This window comes from Phocoena phocoena, chromosome 2 (genome assembly GCF_963924675.1).
Source record: "Phocoena phocoena chromosome 2, mPhoPho1.1, whole genome shotgun sequence".
In the NCBI taxonomy this organism is placed as follows: domain Eukaryota; kingdom Metazoa; phylum Chordata; class Mammalia; order Artiodactyla; family Phocoenidae; genus Phocoena; species Phocoena phocoena.
This window is the reverse complement of record NC_089220.1, coordinates 87,775,771-87,798,550: the sequence shown is the minus strand read 5'-3', so window position 1 is coordinate 87,798,550 and position 22,780 is coordinate 87,775,771. Positions and strand designations below refer to the sequence as shown.

The following is a 22,780-nucleotide window of genomic DNA, read 5'->3' as shown; positions in this document are numbered from 1 at the left end:
CCCTTTGCAGATATAAGGCAAGTGAAAATCAGTGGCATTGAGTATCTTGCCACTGATCCTCAGGGATCTGGTTACAGCCCACAATTATTGTTGTCAGACACCTGGTGATTGAGGAGACCCTCCAATATGCATCAACTGGACAATTCTTCTAGAATTATTATCTCTATGTCCAGCTTTGTTAGTCAGTTTTTTAAGCTGCGCATTTTTACGACGTGCACGTTATTTTCTCTATTATACCTCATGAAGCCAGACACAATATCAGATACTTCAGTATCTCCTACAGTCCTGCTACTCAAAGTGTGGTGGGAGGGCCAGCTGCATCTGTATCACCTGGGAGCCCATCCCAGCTAGACCTACAGAATCAGAAACTTCAATTGAACAAATTCCCCAGGAGATTCGTGTGCATATCGCAGTTTGAAAAGCACTGTCCTATAACACCAAAGAATATGCACAAAGCAGAAACTCAACAAATATTTTGAGACCTGGGGCCCTGGGAATCCTAGGGTATTCTCAGTTTTGCCATCACATCCTACGCTGCTCCAGCTTTGAGCTCCCTTCCCTGTGGGGCCTCTCGTGGCTCTTCGCTCCCCCACAAGACAGATATGAGTCTAAGAGTGAGGGAGACACTGAGGTAGTGCTCAGAGGGATGCTGGTGAGGTGAAGCTGCTACCTTTCCATCAGAGTCAAAAGCAAATGTTGGCGTTGGCCTCAGGGCTACAACATTCCTGGGGAGAAATTGGTTTTATTTCTAAGACAAAAATGCTTGAGCATCCGAGCCTCTGGAGGATAAGGGGTTTATGATAGACAACACTGGAACTGTTTCTAGACTTGATTTATTGACTTGTCTGTTTCTATTCTGTCACTAAGCTGATTGGCAATGCAACCTGGGACTTGAAGGGATTCCTGTGTATATGCTTGCGCTGCCATCAGGGCCGGGTGGGAGGCGTTTGTGCAAGGGCCGTTTGCCTGTGAGGAGGGCGTGTGTGGAAACCACTCGGGAGAAGTGGGTGCCTCTAGGGAGGTGACTGTCTGTGATGTGAGATGTCTACCTGGAGTGGGTTCGAGTATGTGCACAGAGAGCAGTTGGATGGGAGGAGGTAGGTGGGGCTCCGAAGGCAGCACGCCGGAGCCGGTAGTTCCAGACACATCTTACAGAACAGCCCCTGTCTCGCCCCCACCCCACCCCAGTTTTTCCTCCCAGGATATTATTTCCCAGTTGGGAGGCCTTGGGGAGGGTAAAGGAGGGGCGGAAGGCGCCGGAGGGCCAGGAACCCCGTAGTCCGAAGACTCGCGAGGTGGGAGCTGGCGAGGGGGAACAGACGTGCACAGGTGCGCCCCCAGGGGGGCGCGCGTGGCGACACGTGGAGGATTCATCCTCAGTTCATCCTCAAGAGTCGCATTCCCTGCCCTAGGGTCGCCACTTCACTTCTCCATCCACACAGGCTGGAAGCCCCCACCCGCTCCTCTCCGCCGGGCGGAGGGAGGTCGCCTCCTTTAGGTAGCGGAACCCCGCCTCTCCCTTGTTACTGACGAGCCCCGCCCCCTCTCGCCGCCCCGCCGAGCTCCGCCCCCGCCCCGCCCCCTGCCCGGCCACAGAGCTCCCCACGTTCAGTCTGGCTGGCCTCATGTTACTGAGCGGAGCTTCTCCTGCCGGCTCCGGCCCGGGGCCGCGGGCGCAGGGGAGCGCGGGGGGCGGCCCGGCTGGATCGCGCCGGGGCGCCGGAGGTGCGGGAACCGGCCCAGGAGGGGGCGGCAGCGGCGGAGTGGCCAAGTGGCTCCGGGAGCACCTGGGCTTCCGCGGGGGGGGCGGCGGCGGAGGTGGGGGCAAGCCGGCGCCCCCGGAGCCGGACTACCGCCCCCCCGCACCTTCCCCGGCCGCGCCCCCCGCACCTCCCCCGGACATCTTGGCCGCCTACCGACTGCAGAGGGAGCGCGACTTTGAAGACCCTTACTCCGGGGGGCCGTCCGGCTCCGCTGCTCTAGCCACCCCTGCTGTTCCCGGCCCCACGCCGCCCCCGCGCCACGGCTCGCCACCCCACCGCCTTATTCGGGTCGAGACCCCTGGCCCCCCAGCGCCTCCTCCCGAGGAACGGATCTCTGGACCACCCGCCAGCAGCGACAGGGTGAGTGCCACGCCGGTCGGGGGGCTGCAAGGAGGAGAGGTGGTCGGAGGTCTGGGGCTTTCGAGAGGGACAAAGGTGGCCTGACCGGGGCCGGGCCCCTTGGCGTCACGGTTCCTGGCGGACACGATCTTAGTCCCTGACCCCGGGGCTCGGAGCCTTCATCCACCTTTGTTCAGATTCTCGACCTTCTAATTTGGGACGTGCGCCCCAAACTCTGCCTCTTTCCCTTATTATAGCCCCTGAACTAGTGACCCTCCCCCTCCCAATCTCTGCTCTCCTCATCGCAGACCCCGGAGCCTAATCGGGGAGCCTTTTTTCTAACGGGATTTGAGCCCGTTTCTCCCCAGTTTATGGCCTTTCAATCCTCTGGGAGCAGCAGCTCACTGCCCTTTGATCTCTGACCCCTCCCCCTCAGGGCAGAGCCAGCACCCAGCTCCACTCCTTCTCCTGTTAAAAAAGCCCAAGCATCCTTGGAGGTGCTGAAGCCCCAGGAAGGAGGTGAAGGCTGGCTTTCTCCCTGTGGACACGGCAAGAGCTGGCCTTTGCCTTACCCATTGGGACGGGAGCCGGGTGGACTGTTGTTCTCAGGAAGCCAGAACAGGCAGTATGCAGCTCTTCACCAAGGATGCTAACCACTGAGGTCCAGGCAGGCCCACTCCTGCACTCCTTCCCTTATCCCCCCAGGTATGCGGACAGTCAGTGCTCAGAACCTGTTGCCCAGAAGGGGCTAAGCAACTGAACCCACTCCTCCTCTCCTCTTGGCCTCCTGCTCCCTGGGTCCATTCTGAGGGTGGCTAGAGCTTTTTGTGGATCTGAAGGCTTGGGGTAGAGAGGCGGGCTGGGCATTTACTGTCTCCAAGAACATCCACTGTGGCTCAAAGGCCCCTGGTAGAGAAGACACCCCCTGCCCAACCTCAGTGCGGCCTTATCCCTCCCTGACAGCTGAAAGTCATCCCCAGGTCCCTGTAGTCCTAAATTCTAGGACGATGACTTGGTGGGCTGCCCTAGCTCTATTGTCCCTCTTCACTTACCCCTGGGAGCTTGCTCTGGGGCTGACTCCCCTCTCCTCAGCAGAGAACACAGTTTTCTTTGATTGGAGAGCAAAGTTGCTGTCTGAATCTGTTGGCTCCAGGGCTGAGGCTTTCAGCTGAGAGTGCGCCACTGTTCTGCCTGATTCTTGGGTAAGAGAGATGTGTCAGGGTCAGAGCAGAAGCCTCAGGAATGTGAATTATTTTTCCCCTAGTTCCTGCCATGGGGCATGGCTACCCATCCTGGGCCAGGACTGTTCGCCTGCAGAAGGAGCCTATGCTTTCTTCACAGGTCCTTAGGCTCCTCTTCCTAATTTTCCCCGATGGTGGTGGTGGCAGTGAGGCAGAGGAAGCATTAGGCTTTGTTCTTACTATTGATCAGTTAGTCTCCTCCTCCCTGACCACTGCCTGCTGGCATGTGGGCCTGAACTGTCCCTGGCCCTCCTCCTCTCTGTATTGTCTTGGAATGGCATAACAGGCTGCCCACCAAGCCGTGGGCTCCTCCAGGACAAGGGCCTTATCCTCATATTGTGTCTCCCAAGGGCCTGACACACTGTTTGGCATAAAGAGGGGTGGTGCATAAATATCAATAAGTCCTGAGTGGTGACTCTCCATTGCTAGGGTGACCTGAGGGTCAGAGACTCCCCTAACTAAAGTTCCCCTTGTACACTTCCCCACAGAGACCCCAAGGAAGGGGCTGTGCCCACACAACCATGCAGAAGCCCACAGCCTCTTCTCACCAAGGGCATCCATGCCTCTCCCTGGGTCGTCTCTGTGATCTGTGGGCTGCTCAGACCTTGGGGGCTAAGAGGTATCTGACTCCTTTGTCAGCTGCAGGGACAGGAATGAAATCTAGCAGGATTTCCTAGGAGCCACACAATCTGTGATTTAATGAGTGTGTGAGAAAGACTCAGTATGCCATCTGAGCTGGCCCAAGGGCAGGGATGCTGACTGACCTGGGGGCTCCCACCATTCAGAGAGAGCAGCTCCACCTCTTCAGGAGCGGAGTTTGGATCTTCTCAGGAAGAGCCCAGACTAGGTACCTGAGCCCCTTAGCCTAAACCCAAGGGTCAGCACCTGCCTGCAGAGCTCACACAGGATTGTGCCTGCTGGATGGTGAGCCGGCCTGGCCCCTGAGGCCCTGCTGAGCTGGTGTTCCTGTCCTGTGTGGCTGCTTTCTCCTTAGTCTCAGTTCCCCCTCTGCTTAGCCCTGCAGGTCCTCTTGGCTTGCTGCTTTTGAGTCTCTTCCTGAGGTGAGATGAGGCTGGGGACCAGGTTTTGCCTTGGGCTGGCTCACTTCTCTCCTTCTGCAGTCCAGCAGCTGGTGCTGGGTGGGTCAGAACCCTCTGAGAGGAGCTGGATCACGAGGTTTGATGAAATGGGTGCAAATGCTTCTGTGATGAGCCAGAGAAATTGAAGGGGAATGAGCCCAGTGGATGTAGGGGCTGGAGAGAATAGGCCTCAGACAGGACCCTGAGAGGCCTGGGGGCTCAGGACCATTAGCCTTCTCCCCGTGCAGGGCTCTGGCTGCTGGCCCACCCTGAGAACCACGGCTGCAGTTGGCAGGGGTGCAAGGGTGGCCATCTGGGCAGGCCTGGCAGGGCAGGTGTGGGAGCAGCAGGCAGGCAGGGCCTCGCCATCTGGCTGCAGGAAGACTCCCTCTTGGTACTGGGCCCTGTCTGGCCATCAGGCTATGCTCTGGCAGAGGGGCTAGAGAGCTATGCCTTCCCTTGCTTTGCTCCCTTTTCCCAGACCTTCAACAGGAAAACCCTGATCTAATTAGGAAAAGGGGATGGGGATGGGAGAGGGGCCCTGGTTGGATGAAGCTTTGAGTAGCCTCTGACCATCTGCACAGTGTGTCCTTTGCCTCCATCATGCCAAGATATGTGTGTGAGAGAAAGAGACAGAGAATGAGAGAGTGAGAGAGCAAAACAGAGAGACAGAGGTGATGTGAACACTAAGACAGTCAGGCACCCTGTATGAATTGAAACTAGGGTTCTTGTTCTTAGCTCACATAGGGGCTTCTAGGGTTCAAGAACCTCCAGAAATACTGTGCACATATTTGGGGGCATGAGCATTTTTCTGGGAAAAGGCTCACAGCTCTCAGATTCTCACTGGTGTTCACAGGGCCCGAAATATTAAGAACTTTGAAGAATAGATACTGTACCTCATAGATGGTTTTCACATGGACTTGGATCCTCTGGGCCCAAGTTTGGAAACGAGTGAACAGACAGGCGAGAAGAAGAAAGTGAAGGATACATTCCAGATGTCAGAAGATGAACAAGACATGCCTGCCCTGGGATTAGGAGGGCAGGTAGGGGCCCTCCCTGGCCAGTGTTCATTGAGTGTTTTGAGTATCATTAAGTGACACTGGCCTAGGCACTGAAAGAGACTCACCACCTAGAAGACCGAGTCCTTACCTTTTTTGAGTTTGTTTCCTTCTTTGCTTTAATTTTCTTTCATATGACTTGTGCAGAGTCTAGAGGTCTGGTTCGTTTATCTCACACATGTCCTTGGGTCCCCTGATGGAGGAAAGGAGGAGGGTTCCGGTCAAGGGATCAGAACTTTGTGGCCTGTGCTGTTGTTGGTGCCACTGCCTCTGGTGCTTCGAGGAGGGCTGAGGCCCGCAGGCCTGTCCACCCTATCCACTGCTGCCTCCTCGTGCTGCAGCACTCCCTCCCTCTGGAAGACAACTGCGGCTTGTTTGCTTGGGCAGTGACTCAGTGACACCGCAGCCCTGGTGCTCCACCCTTTGGGAGCCAGGAACAGCCGGGACCCTGTGACCCTGGATGGAGCAGCTGGCTGGGGCCCGGGACTTGGAGGGCTACCTGCAGCCTAGGTAGCCTACTGCAGCCTACCCTACTTGGAGGGCTATCTGCAGCCTGTGGGGCTTGCAGAGCCTGGGGCTCAGCCGTGTGGCTTCATAGCACCTCAAGGTGCTTCACTCTTTGGGAACTTGTTTTGTGTCTGTCACTGTGAGCTCTTGGAGGATCCAGGAATTTGTCCTTTGTATTTAATAATTGTGGACATTTACTGAGCCTCCACCTTGTATCTAGTACCATTTGAAGCAGCTGATGTGTATTAGACCAGTTGATCCTTACAACAACCCTATGAGGACAAGTCTGTTATTATTCCAGCATTACGAAAAGGGAGACTGAAGCACAGCAATGTTGAGTCACGCTTGCATGGTTTCACAGCTAGTTAGAGAGCCGAGGTTCCCAGCTGGGCAGCCTGACTCCAGACTGGCTGCCAGCTCGTGTATGGGACCTTTGCACGGGACCTTTGCACCTGCTGAGAGAAGGCCTGCAGAGAGAGGAAGTATCCACTGAGCATTTGCTAATGAACCAGGGGAAGGAGGCTCTTAAGGAAGGAATGAGGATTGCATTCTGTGCTGAGTTCGCCATTTCCTGAATGCTGAAGGCCAGCACTTGCCACCCAATCCCAAAGTGGCCTCAGACATGCCTTATAAGGGTCTTAAAAGGTTTGGTAGCATCAATTGCATGTCTGTGATGAATGTTTTACAAGCATGGCACTGCTTTGTTATTAGAAAAGGATAATAACAAATTTGTTTCACGTGAAGGAGTTTCCCTGGCAGATAAAATTGGGAAGGGCATTCTAGTAAGTGGGAACAGAAAGTGCAAAAAGTTCAATCTTGAGGAAGGTAAATATCAATAGTACACCATTTCCCAGACTGACAGACTTTCAGTGGAAAAGGGATTTCATGGTTAAATAGTTTCGAGAAATGCTGAATTAAACAAAATTAAGTTAGTCTTTTGGTTGCAGGACTTCTCAGAGCCTTTAACATGCTAAGGTGTATTTTAAATCTACAAATAGAGGAGAGAAGATGCTACATTTCCCAGTTTTTCCAGAAAATCTGTGGCAAGGCAGTGAGACTCAGGAGACCTGGGTCTCTGTCTTTCTTGTCTCTGCTACTGCAAGCTGTGCACCCTGGACAAGCACCTGAACTCTGGGGTCTTAATGCCTGAATAAAAGTGATTATCATCACGGCAAACATTTATGGAGCACTGACTCCTCCTTGCCAGCCTCTGGGCCAAGGACTTTTTACATTCATTGTCCTCTACCCAGTCCTATGAGGTAGGTGCTAATACCATCCCCATTCTACAGATTAAAAAACCAGAGGCTTCCAGACATTAAATATAAACTAAAGAAATGGAGAAAAGGGACAGTGGTAGACTTCGGGTACTTTGCAGAGCCCAAATCCCGTGACATGTGTCTCCTTTGCTCCCCTGGCCTCAAAAGCCCCACGGGTGGGGTCAGAAACTCGTAGCAGGGCCCAGCTGCAGAGTGGAGGGTTCAACCAGATGGTGGGCCTGCCAGCTACCTCAGGAGAGGCCTGGGCAGGAAGGAGAGGCAAGGCCTGACAGCTGCTTTGGGAGGAGCACTGCCCCATTGAACAGGTGCAAGACCAGGGTCCTGGAGGTACCCTGCCACCCTCCTGCAGGAGTGGAGGGAGCCACGGGGCTCTCTGGGCAGAGCTACTTACCTACTAGTTTGGAAATATTTTAGCATTTCAACAGCGTACCAGAGGATGTGCCTAAATATCAGCCCTGGCTTTAGGTGCCTTCCCTGCCAGTTCCTTCCTTCTGCCCTTGAGCCAAAGGCTTTGATCCCTATCAAATGTGGATTCTCCTGACAGGCTGCTCCTACAGCCCCTACTGGTCGGTCAGGTCAGAGTTAGGATGAATGGGGATCTGAGAGTCTGTGTCACTCCAGAAGATGGAGTCTGGGTAGAAGGAGGCCTTTCGAGCATCCAGTAAATGCGCACTGAGCACCTACTGTGTGCCAGGCCCTGTGATGGATGCCGTATACAACAGTGAGCACGGCAGAGTCAGGTAGAGGGCCCATAAACAAAGTAAATCATGATAGCGCAAAGGTGTCAGAAGCCTACAGGGGCAGCTTCCCCACGCTGAGCAGTTTTGCCTCTTCACGTGACCTAGAAGCCACTGGGAAAGCAGGTCTGGTCTCTGACACGTCCTCTACGTCCAGGTCGGGTGCCCGTCCTTCCCAGCAGGTGTCTCTGCTGCTGCTCCCGACCCGGCCCCGTGGGTGGCTTCTCTAGGCGCCCCAGCCCAGGGCGGAGGCCAGGGCTTCCTGGAGCAGGGTATGGAGCCAGGAATGGAACAGAGGAGCCATTGAGCTGCCCACAGAGCTGCCACCTGGGTGCCCATGGGCCCTGAGCTGCCACGACTGGCCCAGGACTCCAGTGGGAAGGGCACTGCCTGCAGCTCTGACTGGGCTTGCTAAGGGAAGGCAAGGGGGGCTCTGTGGAGTTGGGGAGGGGGGCCTGGGCCAGGTGCTTCTACTTATTGAGCAGCTTCCAGGGACTCATACCCCATGTTTGACTCCCCAGCCAGATTCATGCTTCCTCCTCTCCTGAATGAACAAGGCAAAGTGCTTCCTTTGTCCATTCTTCCTTCCTCTTTTATATGAACTGATTTAACAAATATTTACTGAGCACTTTTAGGTATTGGGAATTTAGCAATGAACGTGGTTCCTGCCCTCAGGAAGTTCACAGTCTGCAGGAAGACAGATAATAAAACAAGTATTTACTACACAGTGTGTTGATAGCCCAGCACAGAGGCCCTAACCAGACCTGGAGGGAGAATGGAAGGCTTTCTAAGGAAAAATAATCTGATCCAGGTAAAGGGAAAGCCTTTGAGATAAGAAAGAGATTATAGAGCTTTCAGGTAACAAAGTAACCTAGGGTGGGTTGAGAGAACCCAAAGAGCAAAGTGGAATCTTTAAATCCCTTTAACTTTGGACTTGTTCTTTTGGCACTGGAGAGCCATTGCAAGGTTTAAGGATAGCACATTTGTTGATTCAGTTACTGTTAAGTAGCTGCCACTTATGAGTGTAAGGCTGGGTGCCGACCTGGGTGGGTACCCAATGGGCTGGCTCCAGAGCCCCTTGGTCAGGTGGGTGAGACTGTGGGTGCCCGGTGGCCTGGGGTGAAGCAGCTTGGGGTAGGAGTGGATTCCTTTTCTGCACTTCCTGCAGGAAGGGGGACTCGCAGAGCAGGGTGGGGGGCTTTAATGGGAAATAGGCAGTGATCTAGCAGAAACATTTTTCTAGTGCCCACTGTGAACCAGGTGCTTACTGGAGCTGGAAGGACAGAAGTGACAAGGAGCCCCAGGCCAGTGGATGCTCTGGTGGAGGTGATGGGATGATCTGAGATGGTGGTCTTCTCAGAAGCAGGCAGAGATTCGAGGGAGGTAAAGGAGCTGGGGGTCTTGACTGGAACAAGGTGAAATGAGTAGGAGCTGAAGAACCGATGCATGAGATGGTAGGAGCTGTTGGGACACTCTTGAGACCCCTAGAGGGGCCAGTGGGGGTTCAAGGAACATGCAGAAGGGGTCTCTGAGGTGGGAAGTTTTCTTTCTCCATTTCCGCCTTGGTAGGGGTCCCAGGTCCTGTAACCCAGGACAGGTGGTCATCCCCACAGCCTCCCTGCCCAACTGTCTCCCACAGTCCTGATCTGGACCAGAACCAAAGCCTAGACCGAGAATAGGGGAGAGGCAGGAGTGGCCCCTTCCCCATGCCGCAGGCCCCAGAGCTACCTCTTGTCAACGCCTGGCAACCAGGTGTGCAGTGTTCTCCTGCCCCAAGGTGCAGTTAGCGTGCAGCGGGCTGTGCTCTGTCTCTGCCTCAGCAGGTCCCCCCACGCCTGTGCCCAGCTTGGAGAAAGGCTTTCTTGTCCTCAGCTGTGCCCCACCCCGAGCACCTTAAGCTCCTCTGCAGGGTGTGCGGCTTGCAGCCTGGGATGAGGAGGGCCAAGACCATACCTTTTCTGTCCCTGTCCTCCAAGAGCCTGGGGGATTTCAGCAAGGCCCAAACCCTGGCTTTCTCAGGGCTATCCTAAGGTGGTCTCTCTCCCAGGACAGCCAAGATGCCCAGTGGTAGCAGACTGGCAGCATGATTTTGCACAAAGGGCACAGGTTCCAATCCTGGTTTCTCCACTTATGTGGAATGGACTTGGGCATGTTGTTCCCTACCTGCCCTGAGCCTCCATTTCCTTAAAATGGGAATAATAATTCCCACATGACATTGTGAAGGATGTTGTGAGGATAAACCAGTGAACTGTGGCATAAACTCAGTATCTTCCTTGAAGGTCAGCAAACACTTAATTGTTTAGCATCTGGGAATGCAATGCTAGGCATGGACCAAGCTAATCCCCCAGTTGCCTACTGTTCCCTGCTTATTCTTTGAACTCCAGCACCTTTATAACCAGGTCTCTGAATTAATTCCCTCTGTTAGGCCACCTGGTATAGGCTCTGGTCCTGCCTGGACCCTGAATGAGGCAGGCCTTAAAGCCCAGAGCCTCATCCTGTCCATTTAGCCTAGGGAATGGGCCAGAGGCACAAAATTAACAGAAAAGAAAGATGTACCATTCTGTTGGCAGCCTACTGGGGACCCCTGCAAAGGAACAGCCAGAGCTTCTCCCCATCCAAGCTCCTGGGCAGCCTGCCCAGGACTCTTGCTCCCATGGACAGAGCATCCTGGGGAGAAGCAGAGCTGTCTCTCAGACGTCTGAAGCTTGCTCCCCTCACTCTCTTCCCAAAGCTAGCAATTCTAGAAGACTATGCGGATCCGTTTGATGTTCAGGAGACTGGTGAAGGCCCAGTAGGAGCTTCAGGAGCCCCAGAGAAGGTCCCCGAGAATGATGGTTACATGGAGCCCTATGAGGCCCAAAAGATGATGGCCGGTGAGTGATGGAGTTTGGGGTGGGGGTGGGGTTGGGGGTTGCTCCCTGAGGCTTGAGTATCTGCAGAACAGGCTCTGGGACCCACAAGTCTAAGGACTGATTCCTTGGTCCCTAGAAAATATGGAGAAAGCCTTTGCTGGGTCTTTGGGGAGGGTGGCCATTGTCTTCACGATAGTCATTTTGGAGAAGAAGCTGGGACTTGCGGTGCCTGAGACATGAGGTGCTAGAGAAGGCCGTACAACCAAAGGGCAGACAACAGAAGCATTTGGGATAGTCACGAATGACAAGCTAGTGGTGTGGGCTGGGGTCATTGATCCCAAGAAGAGAATCACTAGCTTTAGGGAAGGTGATGGGTCTGAAATGATGGGACCTCGAAGCGAACATCTATGGCAATTGGAAACACATGACTAGAAATGCAGGTGCAATGCACATGAGATTGGGCAAGTAGTTCAAGAAGTGAGGGCAGGGAGAAGTGAATGAGACCTGGCCCTGGGGAACAGATGTCAAGAAAGCATCCAGGGAAAGGGAACAATGTGGGTGATCAGAGAGGAGGACAGGGGTGAATCAGTGTAAGCCAAGGCCCCAGGGAAGGATGAGAGGAAGGTTTGTTCAGGGGCAAATAATCTTAGTGCTGGGCATACAGGAGAGCTAAAATGAGAGAGGCTAAGAGGGGGTAATGCAGGTCTTGAAGGCTCAAATGAGGCATTTGGACTTGCTCCAATAATGGGAAGGGAGCCATTATGGATTCTTGAGCAAGAAAGGAACAGGATGAATGTGGCATTTTTAGAGGATTACTGAGGCTTTGGTGTACAGAACACCCTAGAAGAACTGGGCATCAGAAAGATGAGTTAGGGGGCTTCCCTGGTGGCGCAGTGGTTAAGAATCCGCCTGCCAATTCAGGGGACACAGGTTCGAGCCCTCATCTGGGAAGATCCCACATGCCGCGGAGCAACTAAGCCCGCGCACCACAACTACTGAGCCTGCGCTCTAGAGCCCGTGAGCCACAACTACTGAAGCCCACGCACCTAGAGCCTGTGCTCTGCAACAAGAGAAGCCACTGCAATGAGAAGCCCGCACACTGCAACGAAGAGTAGCCACCACTCGCCGCAACTAGAGAAAGCCCGCGTGCAGCAACACAGACCCAACTCAGCCAATAAATAAATTAATTAAAAAATAAGAAAGATGAGTTAGTAGGCTATCGTGGAAATTGTTGAGGCTTTAAGGGACCAATAATTAACACCCCTTTTTTCCCCTCTGACCTTAGAAATAACTGAGGAATAGGATTAAGGAAACAGATGGAGATAGCAATGCCAGCTTTATTACTGATAAAGTTGATTGGAGAACATTACTTAGCTATGTCACCAGAATGACATAGCTAAGAATAAATACTTCACCACAGAATTAAACTTGCCTACTCAGGCTTGGGCAACTCAGGACAGCTATAGGCCCCTGCATGGGGGCAGGAGGAGAAAGAACCAGAATGTTCTCTCTCTGCAAGTAGGCAAATCTGGGAAAGAAAGGAAGCTTCCACTGGCCAATCAGATAAGCTGTTCTCCCTCCCTGGGAGAGGTGGGTGAGGGAGCAGAGAGCAGTAGGGAGTGTCATTCCATGGAGCCCCTGAAACATGAGCCTGTAGATTGGAGGTTCACCCTAGCAGTAATCTAGACGTGGAGAGTTGAGGGGGAGAGTCATCAGGTATTGGCACTGAACACATGGGATTCAGAGAATGAAGGAGGGCCAGGACCAAGGAGAGCACTGTAGTAGACAGAAATGGAGAAAGTGAGAGGGCGGCTACTGTATTTAGATGAGAAGGGTGTAGACCCCCAGGAGGTCCATGAGTGTCGTGGAATTGTATGTGAAAATTCGCACATTTTTCTGGGGAGTAGCTCCATAGCTTTTATCAGATTTTCACTGGGTCAGTGATCCCCAAAAGAGGATCACAGAACAGACTAGAAGAATTTTTGGGGAAAGCAGTGAGTTTGAAACATCAAAGTGAAACATTTTTATGGCAGTTGGAAACATATAGATGCAAAGGGTGCCATGAGACTGGAGAGTGAGAGCAGGGAGAAATGAATAAGATTTGGCCCTGGCGGACAGAGACCAAGAGAGGATCCAGGGAAAGAGACCAAACGGGGGTGATGGGAGAGGAGGACAGTCCGTGAAAATGACTTGTCCAAAGGGGACAGTTTCAAGGAGGGGGTGGTCAGCAGTACCTGAGCAACAAAGAAGGATTTTCTGATTGCAAAATGACATAACTTGGGACACAAGGAAATAAATGGATCTGAGTAGCAAGGAGATGGACCCTGCCTCAGTTTCCTAAATGTGTAAGCCTCAGCTCCCTAGCCCTTGTTGGCCACTGCAGGATCTTTTTTCTGTCTTTCACTCTGGTGCTTCTCTGCCCCTGCCTCTGTTGGGTCCCATGCTTTTGGAACCCTAGAGGTGTTCTGAGGGTGAGGGACCCCAGATGTGTGGTCACTGGGCTCCCCCCACAGCCAGCATCTCCTCTGAAGGCTTGTAGCCGGGGAGCGCTACTGGGGGCGCTGAGCCAGGCAGCCAGGACTGCTCACACCTTCCCTCCTGCCTTGCCCTGGCAGAGATCCGGGGCTCCAAGGAGACAGCAGCTCAGCCCTTGCCTCTGTATGACACGCCCTATGAGCCAGAGGAGGAGGAGGGGGCCACACCGGAAGGTGAGGGGGTCTCCTGGCCCCGGGAGTCCCGCCTGCCAGAGGATGATGAGAGGCCCCCTGAGGAGTATGACCAGCCCTGGGAGTGGAAGAAGGAGCGGATTTCCAAAGCCTTTGCAGGTGAGTCCTGGGTGGAGAGGGCAGGTCTGCTGAGGCCTTTGAGCAGCTTTCCAGGCTCAGGGGGATGGGAGGAGTGGACTTGGGGTGGGGGTGGGGGGCAGGAGCTGGGCTCAAGGGAAGTGCAGTTGAGTTGCACCATGGAGAGTGGTGAGTTGGGCGGTGTAGACACAGAACTGTGTGCAGGGTCGGGGATGACTCCCTGCATCACCACCTCTCAGAGGCCAAGAGGCTTGAGCCACTTCCATCTTTTGGGAGGCAGTGTATACTTAAAAATAAAGAAATTCCAAACAAAACGATAAAACTTGTGGCATATGTTAAATACGTACACGTAACAAAGGAAAGCATTGACACTCCAGACAGTGAAAGCCCACTGTGTGTATAGCCTAGCCCCAAGGGTATTTCTCAGGAGCAGGAACCAGTGGGGAGAGGGAGAAATCATCAGGTTTCTCCTGTACCAAGCACCCCAGTGTCCATCCCAGGCCCGGAGTCCAACATAGAGAGGGCCTGAGTGGGTGATACAAGAGCCTGGTACAAGAGCCTTGTTCAGTGAGAACATAAAGGACTTCAGTGCCGTTAGACCTCATTCCTACTCCCATGTCTTCCTCAGCCCTCCTTGGGCAAGGAGCTCATCCTGGAGCTGGACCCGGCTCTCCACTCTGTCCTCCCCACCCCGGCAGCCAGACTGGGAAACCATAGGTTCCTAATTTGTTTCCCATAAAGCGTGCACCATTGAGGATGGGCCGTTTATCTCCCGAAGTCTCCTTGGAGAATCAATACTGTTTGAGTTGCTTAATGGAAAAATCTATGCTCCTCATTAGGAAACCTGTTAGCAGTCCTGCAGCCGCCAGTGGCATGGCTCTCCTAATTCTCAAGGCTCAGGATTGAGGGTGTGGTGGGTAAATTTCAATAAAACATCTGCTCTGGCTTCTGAGTTTTCCTGACAGCCTGAGGCTGGGCTGTCTCGGTCTCGCTGCCCATGAGTTCCCAGGCTCCAGGCGAAAGGGGGAAGGGAGGCAAGGTGGGGCGTGCCAGGATGCTGTGTGGGTGTCCAGGTATGATGCTGGGGAGTATGGGCAGCTCCTGGTCCTGCTTTTCCCTCCCTTCCTGGGCCCTTTGGGCCCTGGAGGCTTGTGAGAGGTCAAATAAAGGGGACCTGTGGGGCTGGCAGAGCAAGACCCTGTGTCTGGCTGTTTGCTCCTGGAGCCTCCCACCTGCCATGGTGCGGTCAGTGTGGCTCCGCCCAGTCCTCTGAGAGTCCTGTTCTTCCCTCAGAAGCTGCCCCTGCCTCTGCTCTGACCCTCCTCCTTTCTAGGCTGTCCTGTGTCCTGGCTCTGGGTTTTGGTGTCTCAATCTCTGCCTCTGTCTCTGTCCCTGTCTGTCTCTCTTCTCCTTGCTGCTACTGGCTCCAGTTGACATTAAGGTCATCAAAGACCTACCTTGGCCTCCACCGGTGGGACAGCTGGACAGCAGCCCCTCCCTTCCCGACGGGGACAGGGACATCTCCGGTCCAGCCTCACCCCTCCCTGAGTCCAGCCTGGAGGACGGCAGCGGTGGGTCCTTTGGGGGCTTCTGGCCAGGGTGATGTGTCCTCTCAGCCCTCAGGCCCTGTGGATTGGGTTGGAGAAGCACAGAGGTGGGGCAGAGTTCAGAGAACCCAGGAGGAATCCCTCTTGCCCTGGAGGAAGATGGAAGGGACAAAGTACACGTTCCTCCCTCCCCTAAAGGGGGTGGGGAAGGTATCTCCTGAGGGAGGCCCCTTCCAAATATCTTTCCCCCCATGCCGTAAAAATCCACTATTCTAAATTCAGTCTTTTGGGCAGAGCTCTGCCTGACCAGATCCCTCAGCCGTGCAAACAACGCCTGAGGCAGGGGTGATGCTAGCACAGGAAGTTAAAGGAAAGGTTTGATCTTTGTATCTGGTGACTGGAAAGACAATGAGGGCTTGAAAGTGCTAGGCGGCGAAAAAAGACACTGAACACTTCATCTACTTTCAGTTTTACCCAGAATGGGCAGCCAGGGATGTGCTTGCATCTGTGCATACGCACTCCTGCATGAGCACCTGTTTGTCCATTTGTGCGTGGGTGTGAGTGGGTATTTTGTAAATACAGGCTGAAGGAGAGTCTCTGTCATCTGTGCATGTGTGCTCGTGCCCATTTGGCTCACTGGCTTCATCCCTCCCTGGGCAGGCTCAGCGGTCATGTCTGTCCCAGTCTGGGAGGCCGGAGCTGCCTCTGCTGGGCTTCTGTGGGTGGGGGAGGGGAGCCTGTGGGCCGCGACCTTGGGGGCGGGGGAGGGGCGGGCTGGCTGGCGGCTTTGGGCAGGATTAGCCTGTCAGGATGGCACCAAGGGGAGTCGGATAATTGTTCTCAGATCGATAAGTCATTTCTACAGAACGGCTTGGCAGGGTGATTTGGAGAACGGTAATGAACTCTTGAGGAGGAGAAAGAAACAATATTATCAGCACTGAAGCCACCCTGAGGGGGATGGAATAAGGGAAGGCAGTCAGCTCCTCCAGAGGGAGGAGCTTAAGTGGTTTCTCATGTTGCTGTCTTCCCTCTCCTGCCATGGTGTGGGGACTGGGAGGCCCTGTGGCACAGGAGAGCTGAGCCCCCCCACCCCCACCCAAGGATGGACCTAGGATACTGTCCCTAGAGCTGGTCAGGCTCATGAGCACGCCCCGCCCTTCCAGAACATTCCTTTGCCCCCTTTTGGCTGGAAATGGGGATGGGGCACTGGCTAGTCTATAGGGCTCTATCTCTAGGGTCCTCAGAGTCTATGACTGGTATGTCCCCCACAGCCCAGTTTGAAGGATCTGAGAAGAGCTGCCTGTCACCTGGCCGGGAGGAGAAGGGGCGGCTCCCTCCCCGACTCTCTGCAGGGAACCCCAAGTCAGCCAAGTCCCTAAGCGTGGAGCCCAGCAGCCCCCTGGGGGAGTGGACAGACCCAGCACTGCCTCTGGAAAACCAGGTGTGAGTGTCTGTGTCCAGCTGGGGACTCTCCCCTCCCTTCCCCTCCTGGCACCAGCTTGCCTGCAGGGGACACCCAGAATGGGTGGGCCTGGACAGCGAGGGACCCAGCAGAGATGCCCCCCCTTCCTCTCTCTTGTCCTCAGCTGGTACCACGGGGCCATCAGTCGAACAGATGCCGAGAACCTGCTCCGGCTGTGCAAAGAGGCCAGCTACCTGGTGCGCAACAGTGAGACCAGCAAGAACGACTTCTCCCTGTCCCTCAAGTGAGTGGGGCCTGCTGGCTGGTGGCTTTAGGCAGTGAGCCTGTCAGGATGACTCCAAGGGGAATCGGTGGGAGGATAACCAGCAGGACAGGAGGAGCCGCCAGTATCTCTCCCATGCCCAGCCAGGCTGGGGAGAACTTCATCCCCTGTGAACATGTGCCGACTCTGTGCCAAGCCCTGGGCATCTGGAGAGGTCTGAGGCTCAGCCCCGGCTCCCAGGGGGCGCAGAGTCCATTGGAGAAGCAGTCAAGCTATAGAGTGCAACTTAGAAGGGTTCTGTCACTTTCTAGCTCTGTGGCCTGGAGCCCTTAACCTCTCTAGGCCTCAGTTTCCTTATAAAATGGGGGAATAATCATATCTGACTTACAGGGAAGGATTAAATGAAATAAGCACTTAGCATAGGGCCAAGTGCTTAATGAATTATCACTATCATCATTATTAACGGAAGCCCAAGATGTTCTACAAGTACAGGCGAGGAGATAGGAACTTTGCCTGTGGGACTCAACAGGGTGAGATGGAGGCTGGGTGCTGGGAGGAGGATGGAGCAGTGGACACAAAGCTGTTCGTGTTCACTCTGAAGAAGAGGGCAGAAGATCTGGGTGCTAGCGGCTGACAACTGGGCTTTAAAGGGTCCTGGAAGAGGCAGGGGAGGCAGGGCTCCTCCTCCTCCTCCTTAGCCTTCCACTCTGGGCACAGATACAGAGACCAGCATCAGCCTCCCAGATTCTACTGGCAGGATGGCTAGTCCTCTCCTCAGTACCTAGGAGTTCTGCCTGGTAGAACCTGCACCCCACATAGCAGCCTGTCAGAGTGCTGTGTCCATTCACATCCCCCATCATTACTGGGGCATCTGTACCACTTCCTGTCACATCTTCTAGGGGGCATTAGAGTACAGGTACACCCCCACTTCAGACATATCCAATATATGGAAATTTGGGAGTATTAAACAGATACACTGGAGGATAATTATTCAACTTCACTGCAAGATAATGGAAAAAATGCCAGACTATAGTCAGATAACCTGAATTTCATTCTTGGTTTTAATAAAACTAGCTGTGTGGGGCTTCCCTGGTGGCACAGTGGTTGAGAGTCCACCTGCTGATGCAGGGGACACGGGTTCGTGCCCCAGTCTGGGAAGATCCCACATGCCGCGGAGCGGCTAGGCCCGTGAGCCATGGCTGCTGAGCCTGCGCGTCCGGAGCCTGTGCTCCGCAACGGGAGAGGCCACAACTGTGAGAGGCCCGTGTACCGCAAAAAAAAAAAAAAAAAAAAAAAAATAGCTGTGTGACCTTAGCCAAATCACTTAACCTCTCTGGACCTCGGTTTCTACCTTTGCAAAATATGTCAATGGATACCTCTTAGGTTTCTTCCACCTCTTATGCTGGGGGAGTCTGCAAATTATAACATCAAAGGAACATTTAGGAAAAATTCATTTGTCAAAAATTTGATCTACATAACTTCAGAATGTGTATTGCTTTAAAAATTATAGTTAAGTTTCATAGAGCATCTACTATGTGCCAAGCAGCATACATACCATCTCCAAACCAGCTACCGTCCTGCAAGATCAATCTCTTTTTTATAGAAAGAAAATCGATTCAAAGAGGTATGTGACTTGCTCAAGGCCACCAGCTAATAAAGTGCCCAGAGCAGGATCTGAACCCAGCTCAGGCCAACTCCAAGAACCACACTGTTCCATTACACAGCTCCACCCCCCATCAAGTCTGGTATGGTCCAAGGCAAGAAGAGACACGAGCAGAGCAGAGCAGAGCCTGGGCCCTGCCTTATCCTGAGGAGTGAAAGGGGGAGCCCGGCCTGGACACCGCTCCAGCCCAGGCTGACCAGGCCCTGCCAGCATCTGTCTGCCAGAGCCTCGTTTACATATAAATGGCTTCTCTGAAATACAATTATGGTTTCTCTTCTCTCTGTAATGGAAGGGCTTTCACTGGTAATTAAACAGCTTCCTCCAAAAGCCATGCCAGCCCTAGCCCTGCTGCCCAGCTAGTCCCACCTCAGTTCCTTGAGGGTCAGGCAAGGGCTCTGCTGTGTCTTAATGGACCCTTGGGACTTCGTCCCAGGAGGTCAGTTATCCAGGTGTGGAGGCTGAGCGCTCAGCTGCCAACTCAGTTCTCTGGCCACTTGTTGCCCTTCTTGGCCAGATCTGTCCCTGAAGGAGAAGATACAATGTACAGTTTTCAGGAGAGGGGATTCTGTCAAGTGGACTGTGGGGAGGGGCTGTCCCCAAACTGTGGAAGCACAGGGCCTACCCTGATGCCCATAGCCTTGGGTCTGGGATTTGGCATAGGGCAGACAGGGGAGGGCAACCACTCACTGCCTCCCCAGGGCCTGCGTGGTCACTGTCAACTTCAGCCGTTATCTCGGCCCTGCAGATGAAGGATGGTCCCACACCCTGACACACATGCCCAGGCTTTAGGGAACTGTACCCTGGGGGCAGGGGAGGGAAGGATGGTGTTAAGGGCCTGTTTTTTTCCTCCCATCCCTTTCCTCTTTAGTCTCCCCACTCTCTGTGCTTTCTCACTTGTGGCCCTAGTGAAATGGGACCAGTCAGAGCCCTCTTTGTATACAGACAGGGGAAGCAAGTGAGGGGGTTTGCCAGCCTCACCTCTCAAGGGTGGCAAACCTCATGAGAAGGCAGCCCCCTCCCCAGTCCTACCTCCCACACCAGCTTCTGAGCCCGGCTCTTGTCCCCAAGTAAGCTCTGACCAGCAGAAACAAGTACTCGGGCTTCAGGGCTCTCCCGAGCATGATTTCCCCATTGCCTGTTTGGAGTTTCAGACCTGGGGCCTGGCCGACCAGGCCTGTGGTAGTTTGAACAAACGTTCTTGCTGGGAGCTGGCCAGAGCTCTGAGCAGCAGGGTCCTTGTCTTGTGGGCAGAGCTGGGCACTGATGCTGATTTCCTGGATTGTGGTGGGGAGATGGGAGAGGCAGTGGAGCATGTCCTCTCTGAGGGAGGGGATGGAGCTGCAGCCTCACAGATGATGTCATCCCAGGCAGAAGAGCTGGATAGATGAGCTGGGGGATTGGCCCAAGACCCAGTTAGCAGGAGGGTGAAGGGATGTCCCCAGGACAAGGCAGCTGAGTATTCCCAGATTTGGGGGTGATGTCCAGCTCCCTCTCTCCCCTAGTCTCTGCAAGAGAGCCCCAACCAAGATTCACCTGGTTGGTTGTCGCATGTGTCCACCCACTGTCTTGCCAAGGGTGTCTGTGTTCACGAGGCACCAGGAGCTCCCCCCACACAGATGTCCTCCCCCACAGCTCAAGGAGGGGGAGGGTAAACTGGCCCTGGTCACACAGACTGGGGGGGGTGAGTAGGCTGAGGCAGGAGCGACTGGATCCCAGGGTTGCGGGGTGGTGCTGATAGCTTGTTTCCACCTGCACATTCTTGGCACACCCAGTGCCCTCACCACAAAGCCAGTACCTACTGCTGCCTACTTACAAAAGCCCCTACATCCCCTCCCTGCTTCCTGGACTGACCTCCACCTTCCCTAGTTGCCTCCACTCTCAGCTGGCTTGGAACAACCATGTTTGCAGCGGGTGGTGGGGTGGTAACGACAACCGGAGAGGGCCCCACTCACCAGGGTCTCCCCTCCTCTTCCCAGGAGCAGTCAGGGCTTCATGCACATGAAGCTGTCCCGGACCAAGGAACACAAGTACGTGCTGGGCCAGAACAGCCCGCCCTTCAGCAGCGTCCCTGAAATCGTGCACCACTATGCCAGCCGCAAGCTGCCCATTAAGGGGGCCGAGCACATGTCCCTGCTCTACCCTGTGGCCATCCGGACTCTGTAGGTGTGAGGCCTGGGCATTGTGACAGATCTGGACCCAGCCCTGTGCTCATCCCCTGGCTGAGGGCTGTGGCCCTTCCTGGGCCACATGATCTCTCAAACCTTTCTTGGCCCTCTCCCTGGAATCGAGTGGCAGCTGGAGATTCCTTAATTTATTCTAAAGGGAAGGACTACTGGAGCCTTGGAATAAGCGGTGGTCTGGAGCTGAGGATAGAGGACTCCCTGGGGAGAAAGGATAGCCCCTGGAGGAAGGGATTTCAGAATCGCTGATCTCCTGAGGAGTTTAAGGTAGACAGCTCCAGCCCCTTTCTTCCCCTAGGGCAGAGGTGACGACCTCCACCCTCTTTACCCAGGGGTGGAGGGGTGGATTGGGAATGGAGCTGGACGCGGGCCTTCGGGGTGTTCTAACCACCTCTCCGCCTACACCCCCAAACCACCGGCGGGCTCCGCCGGAGTCTGGTGCGGGGCTTCGGGGAGACAGACCCCTGGGATGGAGACGGCATTGGGGGTGGGGAAGGAGGGGAAGGGCTCGGCCGGAGGGAACTTGTGCAGGCCCGGGGCCGCCCCGGCTCCGGGCCAGAGGCAATAAATAAACCCAGTCCTGCCAGGCACAGCCGCTTCCGCGCCTCCAGCGCCGCAGCTCCCTCCCGCCCCCTCCTCCCCTCCGCCTCCTCCCCTCCAACCCCCCCCCCCCCTCCCCGGCTGACAGGGGAGGGAGTTGAGCGAGCACAGATTCTGTTTATAAATCAGCTCTGGAGCGGACACAGGCGGCTGTGAAAAGCACTTTCGAAGCATCAAGTTCCTTCCTTTGACGAGATGTCAAAACATCCCCCCTCGCCCCCGCCCCGGCTCGGGCACCAGAGCCGGCCTGCCGCGCGGCGCCCCCTCCCCGCCGCCCCGACGAGCGCGGCTCCCAGAGAGCGCATCTAATTTCCTGCCAACAGCCATTTGTCTGGGAGGAGGGGAGCCACGGAGAGACAAAGAGGCAGCGCGCCAGGCGGGAGGGAGCGGGGCGCCCCTGCCACGCGGAAGCCGCGCGCCGGCGGAGGCGGGAAAGCTGGCGGGCCGACTGCGTTTCCTTTCCAGAGGAAGCGGGGGGCCTGCCGCGCCTCCCGCGGCCTCGGGCCGATGGGTCCGACCCCGAGACCTGAAGCCGGCCAGCCCGGGCCCGGATCTCCCTCGTGGCTGTGGCGCCTGGCGGGGCCGTCCGCGCGCGCCCCCTGATGGCCGCGCCTCTACCGGAGGGGCCACACCGCCCGGCCCGCGGCCCTAGCGGCCCCCCAGCCCGCGCCCGCAGCTGGAACCCGCCGAGGCCTGGGGCCCAGTCCCCGGGGAATACCACCGGGCCGCCAGGCGGAGCTGCTGTCAAACCACTCCAGGTCCGCCCTCCCGCTCCCACGAGCAAGCTGAACAGAAGCTCCCAATGACCGATGACCCGCTGAACTAACATCCTTGGGACGGCTGCCCAGCCTGAGAGCCTCCTCCAGAACGGATACCTGCAACTCCCAAGCGTGGTGTGAAGCACGGGAATTTGGATTTTCTAATCCAGTGGCTAGTTTCTCGAAATCGAGGATATGTGATCTGACGAATGCAAGAATTCTGTGGGGACAGTGGAAAGGATCACTTGAAATTGAGTCCTGCTTCAAACATTCCATCATAGAGGTTGCCCTATGCTTAAGTAGACTTGGAGGGCATTCAGTTATTTTGCAGATGAGAAAACAGAGGCCCAAAGAGGTTAGGTGATGTGCTCACCAGTCTCCTTGCTGTCATCTCACTACACGGAAGACTCATACAGGCACTCATACAGGTGCTCCACCCTCCCATGGCTCAGAGGACCAGGAGTAACTGAGGTCCTGGAGCAAGCCAGTGAACTCTGGCTCCCTGTAGACTCCTGCTGTGTCTTGCTACACTGCTCCCTTCTTTGTGCCCAGCCCACCGTCACCAGAAGCCCTCACACCTCCCTCTGCCCCTCCTGACCAGGCCTCAGGAGCCCCACACTAGCTGCCCTGAGAGGCCCTCTGTCAGGAAAGGTGCCCCTGAGCAGGGGAAGGGGTCTCTAGCTGGGGCGC

General features: G+C 55.1%; 1 protein-coding gene across 3 annotated transcripts; it reads left to right on the top strand.

Annotated features, from left to right (window-relative positions):
- The first annotated feature begins 1,625 nt into the window (after positions 1 to 1,625).
- Positions 1,626 to 20,715, top strand: SHF (Src homology 2 domain containing F). 3 transcript variants are annotated; one of them, XM_065871469.1, is made up of 7 exons: positions 1,626 to 1,641; positions 1,867 to 2,123; positions 10,733 to 10,874; positions 13,469 to 13,678; positions 16,476 to 16,647; positions 16,791 to 16,910; positions 20,529 to 20,715. In XM_065871469.1, the coding sequence occupies exons 1-7, from the start codon at positions 1,626 to 1,628 to the stop codon at positions 20,713 to 20,715; spliced, it is 1,104 nt and encodes a 367-aa protein (XP_065727541.1). The 3 variants fall into 3 exon arrangements, with proteins under 3 accessions (XP_065727541.1, XP_065727539.1, XP_065727540.1); XM_065871467.1 differs by adding an exon at positions 15,088 to 15,228 and having other exon boundaries at positions 1,626 to 2,123; XM_065871468.1 differs by having other exon boundaries at positions 1,626 to 2,123.
- The last annotated feature ends 2,065 nt before the right edge of the window (positions 20,716 to 22,780 follow it).